We start from the raw sequence: 9,113 nt of genomic DNA on the forward strand, positions 1-9,113 counted from the left end.
ACGACAAGAGTACGACCATTAAATGCAATTATTACGCAGGGATCTAGTGTCTGTGAAGATTTGTATCTCACAGTATAATGCCATTTCCATTCCAATTCAGTGCATTATGGAACAATACATTCAACAACAAAAAATTGGCATTGTCTAAAAAGCTTATGTTTATTCCTTGACCATTAGAGGAATCCCTATCTTTATTTTGGTCCGTGAATCCCAATGGATTACAAAACAACAATTAAACAAACAATAATTACAGCAACTACTACTACTACCTCCATGTTCTGTGAAAGTGATTGTTGATCAAATATGTGTTGCATTGCTGACTTCACACGACCCTCAACTCTTTCGACAATGTAATCCACATGCGATCAGGATTACACATCGAGTGAGACACACAGACAAGTCTGACCCGTTTGTCGGCTTGAATGCAAATAGCGTTGACACAAGCTATAGGTGTAATACTATACTCTGCAACATGTAGGATGTTCATTTTTGTGGACTCGAGTTGTCTCTCCCTGGCATGTCTTGTACTGCTCCACCCTCAGGTGGAGGTCTACAGATGATCTCTGCCATAACATCTGTATACAAGGTAGTGACACAGTTCAAAGTTCAATTCAATTCAGTTTATTTTGTATAGCCAAAAATCACACATTACAAATTTGCCTCTTTACAATCTGTACACATACGACATCCCTGTCCCAGGACCTCACATCGGATCAGGAAAAACTACCCAAAAAAATAGAAAAAACCCTTTCAAAGGGAAAAAAGGGAAGAAACCTACAGGAGAGCAACAGAGGAGGATCCCTCTCCCCGGATGGACAGAAGCAATAGATGTCATGTGTACAGATGAACAGTGTTACAGAGTAACAACACATTCACGTAATATGACAGAAATGTATGATAATTTAGTAGGCATGGACCACAATCCAGATTTCAACAATCCATGAAACAGAAGGAGAAAGAGATGAGGCGGGCGGCCCACCAGGAATGAGGCATCGCAAAAGAGGCCAGACCAATGAGGTCGGCCTTTGAGGCAGGAGAGACTGAGAAGGAGGCAGGGCCATCGGGAAGGAGGCCAGGTCTAGGCTAGAGGCTGGATGCAGGAAGCAGGGGCAAGGACCCAGGACCAGCTTCAGACACAGCCAAGTCCAATTGACCCTATGAGAAGTGAAGTCACAAAGACTCCGGGGAAGAAGTAGAGTTAGTAAAGTGCAATGGAGAGATTTAAATCCATCCATAAGGAGAGAGAGGAGCTCAGTGTATCCTAAAACATCCCCCAGCAGGGGACTTAAGAGACTTATTAGAGCAGCCTGATAATAAGGAATTGCAGTAATCTAGTCCAGGAGTAACAAACGCGTGAGCCAGTTTTGTGCCTGATTTTTGAAATGTTACGTAGATGAAAAAATGCAGTTCTTGAGATTTGCTTCACGTGGGAGTTAAAGGACAAGTCCTGATCAAAGATAACGCCGAGATTCTTTAAAGTAGATGCCAAGGCAATGCTATCAACAGAACCCACATCACCAGATAATTGATCTATCAGGTATTCTGGGCCAAGTCAAATAACATCAGGAAGTTGCAGGTCATCCATGTTTTTATGTCTTTAAGACATGCTTGAATTTTAGCGAGCTGATTGGTCTCCTCTGGTTTGATCGATAGATATAATTGATATAATTGAGTATCATCTGCATAAAAATGAAAGTTTATGGAGTGTTTCCTGATAATGTTGCCCAAAGGAAGCATATATAAGATAAATAAAATTGGTCCAAGCGCAGAACCTTGTGGAACTCTGTGATTAACATTGGTGGTCATTGAGGCTTCATTGTTTACAAATACAAATTGAGATCGATCTGATAACTGGGATTTAAACCAACTTAGTGCGGTACATGAAATGCCAATCGGCTGATCCAGTCTCTGTAATAGGATGTCTTGATCAATGGTGTCGAACGCAGCACTAAGATCTAATTCAATTCAATTCAATTCAGTTTATTTTGTATAGCCCAACATCACAAATTAGGTTAGAGAACAGTCTGTAATCAGCCAACACCTCTGGATCAAGAGTGGGCTTATTCAGGAGAGGTTTAATTACAGCTACTTTGAAGTAATGTGGTACATGGCCTGTTAGCAAAGACACATTAACAATATCCAACAGAGAGGTGCCAATTAAAGGCAACGCGTCTTTAAGCAGCCTCGTCAGTAGGGGGTCGAAGAGATAGGTAGATGGTCTAGAAGTAGAAACCGTTGAAGACAATTGGTCAAGGTTGATGGGAGAAAAGCCATCCAAATATACACCAGGGTATACAGCCGTTTCCAAGGCCACTCCACTTGAGGACAGATCGGCACTGGTTGAGCGCAAGAGATCATCAATCTTGCCTCTAATAGTTAGAATCTTTTCATTGAAGAAGTTCATGAAGTCATTACTACTGACAGAGCCGTGACTCTGTCAGCCTGGCTACAGTGCTAAAGAGAAACCTGGGGTTGTTCTTATTTGTGTTTAGACTATCTCGCCAAACTATGCATGATTCTTCCAAATTGGTGGAACACCATATACTTTCAAGCTTTCGGGATGTTTGCTTTAGTTTGTGGGTCTGAGGGTTATACCTTGGAGCAAACTTCCTTTGCCTCACAGTCTTCTTCTTCAGAGGGGCTATCGAGTCTAGTGCCATTCTCAGTGAGCCTGTAGCACTATCGACAAGATGATCGACAACAATCAAAGAAAAGAGATCACATTACTCCTGTATTAGCTGTTCTGCACTGGCTCCCTGTAAAATCAAGAATCACATTAAAAATTCTTCTCCTCACCTACACAGCCTTGATTGGTGATGCACCATCATATCTTAAGGAGCTTGTAGTACCATATTGCCCCACTAGAGAGCTGCGCTCACTAAATGCGGGGCTACTCGTGGTTCCTAGAGTCTTAACAAGTAGGATGGGAGCCAGAGCCTTCAGTTATCAAGCTCCTCTTTTATGGAACTTTCAGTCCGGAAGGCAGACACAGTCACCTCATTTAAGAGTAGACTTAAGACTTTCCTCTTTGCTGATAGTTAGGGCTGAATCAGGTTTGCCCTGGTGCAGCCCCGAGATATGCTGGTATAGGCTTATAGCTGCTAGGGGATGTTTTAGGATACACTGAGCACCTATCTCCTCTTCTCTCTCTCTACTTATGGATACATTTACATCTCTCCATTGCACCTTACTAACTCTGCTTCCTCCCCGGAGTCTTTGTGACTTCACGTCACATAGGGTCCATTGGACCTGGCTATGTCTGATGCCTCCTGCCTGGTGGGCCGGCCTCCTGCCTTGGCCCTGCTGATGCGCCTTTTTTCCCTGTGAAAGGGTTTTTTCTTTTTTTTCCTGATCCGATGTGAGGTCCTGGGACAGGGATGTTTTATGTGTACAGATTGTAAAGCCCTCTGAGGCAAATTTGTGATGTTGGGCTATACAAAATAAACTGAATTGAATTGAACCTGTTAATCAAAATGTAGACAGACCAGTTGTTGCCTTATCTTAATCCTCATGTCATTTCCCCTGCAGCTGTTTAAAGTGTGTAACTCACCATGCAGATCAGAGGGGTGAAGTAGCGCCAGCACAGTTTGAAATAACCCGACGGCCTCTGTCCTGTCATAAGTTGCACTGCGTCACACATCCGGTCAGCCCCTGTATGATTAATACAGTTTGTTGTTGGTGCCAATTTAAAAGGACAGGACCTCCTGATGTAGAAACATGATGAATGTCAGACTCATAGATTGGCCTGGAACCACTTGTTGAAATATGGGTTCCAAAACCATATGGTTTTAATATATACTATTAAGAAATTTGATGTTAAAGGAAAATTATGAAGCATGGTATAAATCTTTACACACCACTCTAATAATTAAATACTATTTCTTATAACCTTTTACGATGTTTTTTAGATTTTAATTATGACCCTGACTGACTTCTCTTAGACTATTTTATGTTTTCAAAAAGTTTGCCTTGTTTAAACACTTAAATGCATCAACAAAACGGTAAAACCGCACACAATAATAACGTATTGTATGTTCGCAGAACTATCAATTTCATGATTGATCTCAAATCTATCGCCTACAAGAGGACATTTTGTGGGTTCAGGAATTATGATAGAGGAACTTAAATGATCAACTCTATCCACAGACATGAACGCTGATATACGATGAAAATTGCAAAATCGTGAATTATGTTCAATGACAACGTTATGGGGCCTATTTCTTGCCAATATCTAGTTAAGACACTATTTACGTCACTTTGAGGCCGCCGGGCAATCAGCCGAGATTCCCGGAAATCAAAATGTATCCGCCCTCACCGCCCTTCTTCATCCAGGAAGACTTCAAGCATTGGCACTAAATGTTGGCACTGGCCGTAAACTGTGAGGTGTGGAGTCGTCAAATATGAATATGGTACCTGTGGCCCGTTGGTTCCTTTGGTGAAAATACACATAGTCCCTGTAGTTTGAATAGCTCTTGGACAGATGCATGGGTAGTGCTATTACATCTTGTGAGCTACAGATTCATTTAAACATGGTGTTGATACCACTTACCAAAGGCCCAGCCAACAGCCACACACTGGACCGCAGATACAAATACTATACATATTCCATTGGCACCATAGTAGTCAATCAGCTGGAAGAGGTACACTCCGCCCTGGACACCACAGAAGAGGTACGTTAATGTTGTGTCGCCTCCAAATGGTCTTCGCTTGTGTGTGTTTGGGCCTGTGTGTCATACCTGAGTGGTGAGAGAGATCTGTATGATGAAGCTGATGGAGCAGAAGAAAAAGAGGAAGATTTCTCTGCGCCAGGGTCTGCGCATCTGTCCCGGGAACATGTCAATCATGGACGATATGATAGTTTCCAGACCTGTAAACTAACACACGAACAAACAGACAAAAAAAGAAAGTAACGTCTGGTTTAACTTCTACTCGAGGATGGTTCACCAATAGGAAAGTATTCCAAAACAAGTCCCTTTTTTAATGATGGAGGTGCAACCACCAAAGGAAGCTGTTGGGCTATGTTCCTTTGGGCTAGAGGGTCGGGTGTTAGATCAATTCACTCTACAGGTGTGACGCTTTTAAGGCTTGCTGCTGGAATTGTATGAACTGAAGGAGAAACTTTGCAGACAATATAAAGTAGCAACATGTAGCGTTAGACATTCCTGCAGCAGTCTATCGTTTTGCAGTCACCAAATTGGTTAGCTAGTAGCTCCTAGTAGCTAGCATTCATGGGAGAAAAACAACAGACAACCATCGTCTCGTTGGTCTGGGAATTCACTGACTGTTTATTCTGTGCATGTGCACAACAGCATCCAAGTGCACGCAGGCACACACGTTCTCATGGGACGTTACTGCATAGGCTATTTAACATGGCTTTGCTACCCATATATACAAATATGCTCAACACAACAGATACTGTACAAGTCATTCATATTCATTTAAATTTAAATGTAGACTGATTGAAAGACGGTTACCTCCTTTTAACTTAAATTTTGACGTGATGAAAAGACAGGATCACCGAAGTCCTTAAAATGCTCCAGGCACCATAAAGGGGCAATAATACAAATGATGGGGTGACTGTGGTTCAGTGATGAGCAGGGATGTTCTTCAATCAGAGGATCGGCGGTTCGATCCCCGGCTCCACTAGCCCATGACGATTTGTCCTTGGGCAAGACACTTAACCCCAAATTGCTCAAGTAGCTGTGCCCACAGTGTGTGAATGTGTATTCATGTTAGTTACTGCTGCTGATGTGCAAGTGGAACCTTAGCCCCTCCCATCAGTGATTGATGTCATGTAGTGTTAAAGCGCTTTGAGTGGTTGGAAAAATAGAAAAGCGCTTTACAAGTACAGGTCCATTTACCACTTACCATAAATATATTTACCACATTGTATGGCAATATATCATATAGTTGTCAGGACATTCAATGAAAGGAGGAAATATCAGGGGATTCATCCTCTAGGGACAATGCATGTCTGTACAAAATTGCAAGGCTATAATACATTAGTTGAGATATTGAGATGCTGAGATATTTCAGTGTGGATCGAACTAGTCGACATTGAGCAGCACCGGAACTTTAAGCTACATTCATACATAAGTCTTCACTGATCGAGCATAAACAGTTGCAGCATGTCTTTCTACTTGGAGAGAATACTTTGTGCAGGACATCGACTGTATGACGTGGTCTTACCAGTGTGTCCAGTCCCAGAAGCATGAGCATCAGGAAAAAGCAGACGGCCCACAGCTGAGGCGGGGGCATCATGGCAACAGCCTGAGGAAATACAATGAACGCAAGCCCAGGACCTGGGAGGACAGAAGAGACGTTTAAGTGGTCTTGTGTTCCAGGAAAAGTGAGAGGGTCCCGTGTCTGTCAGAGATGGACACTGTGGGATTCAAATCATACCTGAATCAGCCACCATGTCGATGGGGATTCCCTGTTTTTCGGCCATAAAGCCCAGAGCCGAGAAGACTGCGAAGCCGGCGATGAAGCTGGTGGCGCTATTGAGCCCACACAGCCACAGACTGTCCCTGCAGACAGCACAGAGCTTAGCACAGAAAGCAGAACTGAGTGGGGCAATGTGCCGACAGGACAGAGACCCAGCTGTCCAACTGGTGGACCTCAGGTTGTAGATCTTTGAAGGCGGTAAATTGAACATACATTATTTAACTAGAGATTGAGACCATAAACTCATGTTTACAATGTTTACTGAGATAATATATCTGGTGAGGAGTCATTTTCTCATAGACACAATCTGACTTATTTTTGCAATCTGAGGAGTCGCCCCCTGCTGGCCAATAGAGAGAATGCAAGTTTAAGGCAGGTTTTCCAGATTTTCTCCACTTTTCTGAACCCTGAGGTTGCCAATTCCGGTTTCCTAAACGTAAAAGTGACTTACTTGTAACAGTTGTTGTTGAATTTGTTGTAGCTGCTCAGTGTGATCAAGGTTCCTGATGCAGCACTATAGGAGAAGAGGACCTGAGCGCAAGCCTCCATCCACACCTGATGAACATATAACATGAAGTTAGGGTATCAGTATCATTTCACTGTTAAATTCAGGTAGCTGGGACACTAACAGCAGCATCAAAAAAAGAAAAAACGTGACCTCTTAAACAAACTAGACCTTGTAAAGCTGCATGAAAGGACTCATCTCTGTACTTGTTTTGTTAGACCTTAGTGCTGATAGAGGACTCATCTCTGTACTGGTCTTGTTAGACCTTAGTACTGCGTTCGACACCATTGATCATGACAGCCTATTACAGAGATTGGATCAGTTGATTGGCACTGGATCAGTTGATTGGCATTTCAGGTACCGCACTAAGTTGGTTTAAATCCTATTTATCATATGGATCTCAATTTGTATTTGTAAAGGATGAAGCCTCGATTGTGAGGATTGTTGCCTAACCCTGTATGTTTTCTGTGAGTTCGGCCCACAGCCGCGCCTCTTTCCGTGAGCACTGCTGATTCTCATCTCCCGTAATCATCTCTTATTGATAAATACTCCGGACATCCTCGCCTCCGGTGTCAGTCTGTCCGTTTGCCAACCTGGCATCTTCGCCCGTGAGTAGCCGGTTAGTTACCTGTGAGTGTCTCCTGTCTGATTTCCTGTTTGTTTTAGGTGTTTTTAGTTGAGGCTTGAATGTCCTGCCTGCCGTTAAAAGCCACCTTCCGGCTCGGACCTGAGAGGATTACGTGTTCGTTTAACGGCCACCTTCGGGCCCTGAGTGGCAGTTTGCTGCCGTTACCGTCAGTCGCTTCTCGGAGCGCTGGTACATGCCTCTAATTGACAATTCCATCTGTTCACTGTCTGTTCTTGTCTGCACCCGGACCTTTTTGTTTGTTCCTGCATCCATATCCCTGCAAGAATGAATAGTCAAAGAAATAACTGCTGTCCTGTCGCTGCATTTGGGTCTGTGAACACACCACATCATAACATCGATGACCACCAACGTTAATCATGGTGTTCCACAAGGTTCTGTGCTTAGACCAATTTTATTTAATATATTTCTATATATCTATCTATCTATATATAATCAATCTATCATTTGGGCAATATTATCAGGAAACAATCCATAAACTTTCATTGTCATTCAGATGATACTCAATTATATCTATCGATCAAACCAGAAGAGACCAACCAGCTCGCTAAACTTCTTAAAAACATGGATAACCTGCAGCTTCCTGATGTTAAACTCAGACAAAACTGAAGTTATTTTACTCGGCCCAGAACACCTCAGATCAATTATCTGGTAATGTGGTTTCTGTAGATGCCATTTCCCTGGCATCCAACACCATTTTGAAGAATTATTTTGATGAACAATATCTTTAATCGTGACTTGTCCTTTAACTCCCACGTGAAGCAAATCTCAAGGACTGCATTTATTCATATACGTAACATTTAAAAAATCAGGCATCATCTCAAAGATGCAGAAAAGCTGGTTCACGTGTGTGTTACTTCCACTAGATTACTGCAACTCCTCATTATCAGGCTGCTCTAATAAGTCTCTTAAGTCCCTCCAGTTAATCCAGAATGCTGCAGCTCGTCTCACAAACTAACAAAAGGGATCACATTACTCCTGTATTAGCTGCTCTGCACTGGCTCCCTGTAAAATCAAGAATCACATTTAAAATGGTTCTCACCTACAAAGCCTTGATTGGTGATGCACCATCATATCTTAAGGAGCTTGTAGTACCATATTGCCCCACTAGAGAGCTGCGCTCACTAAATGCGGGGCTACTCGTGGTTCCTAGAGTCTTAACAAGTAGGATGGGAGCCAGAGCCTTCAGTTATCAAGCTCCTCTTTTATGGAACTTTCAGTCCGGAAGGCAGACACAGTCACCTCATTTAAGAGTAGACTTAAGACTTTCCTCTTTGCTGATAGTTAGGGCTGAATCAGGTTTGCCCTGGTGCAGCCCCGAGATATGCTGGTATAGGCTTATAGCTGCTAGGGGATGTTTTAGGATACACTGAGCACCTATCTCCTCTTCTCTCTCTCTACTTATGGATACATTTACATCTCTCCATTGAACCTTACTAACTCTGCTTCCTCCCCGGAGTCTTTGTGACTTCACGTCTCATAGGGTCCATTGGACCTGACTGTGTCTGATGCCTGGTG

The 9,113-nt window shown here is 42.9% G+C and overlaps 1 protein-coding gene and 1 long non-coding RNA gene across 2 annotated transcripts; both read right to left on the reverse strand.

The window, feature by feature from the left end:
* Positions 1-3,548: 3,548 nt before the first annotated feature.
* On the reverse strand, positions 3,549-4,836 carry LOC117743919. Its single transcript, XR_004611147.1, has 3 exons — positions 4,737-4,836; positions 4,550-4,652; positions 3,549-3,651 (listed from the first exon to the last, which is right to left on the reverse strand). It is a non-coding gene; the product is annotated as an uncharacterized LOC117743919 (long non-coding RNA).
* Positions 4,837-6,047: 1,211 nt separating this feature from the next.
* Positions 6,048-7,772, reverse strand: LOC117744327 (sodium- and chloride-dependent betaine transporter-like). Its single transcript, XM_034552527.1, has 5 exons — positions 7,743-7,772; positions 6,896-6,999; positions 6,403-6,527; positions 6,190-6,302; positions 6,048-6,080 (listed from the first exon to the last, which is right to left on the reverse strand). The coding sequence occupies exons 1-5, from the start codon at positions 7,770-7,772 to the stop codon at positions 6,048-6,050; spliced, it is 405 nt and encodes a 134-aa protein (XP_034408418.1).
* Between the last annotated feature and the right edge of the window lie 1,341 nt (positions 7,773-9,113).

This window comes from Cyclopterus lumpus, chromosome 15 (genome assembly GCF_009769545.1).
Source record: "Cyclopterus lumpus isolate fCycLum1 chromosome 15, fCycLum1.pri, whole genome shotgun sequence".
NCBI classification, from domain to species: domain Eukaryota; kingdom Metazoa; phylum Chordata; class Actinopteri; order Perciformes; family Cyclopteridae; genus Cyclopterus; species Cyclopterus lumpus.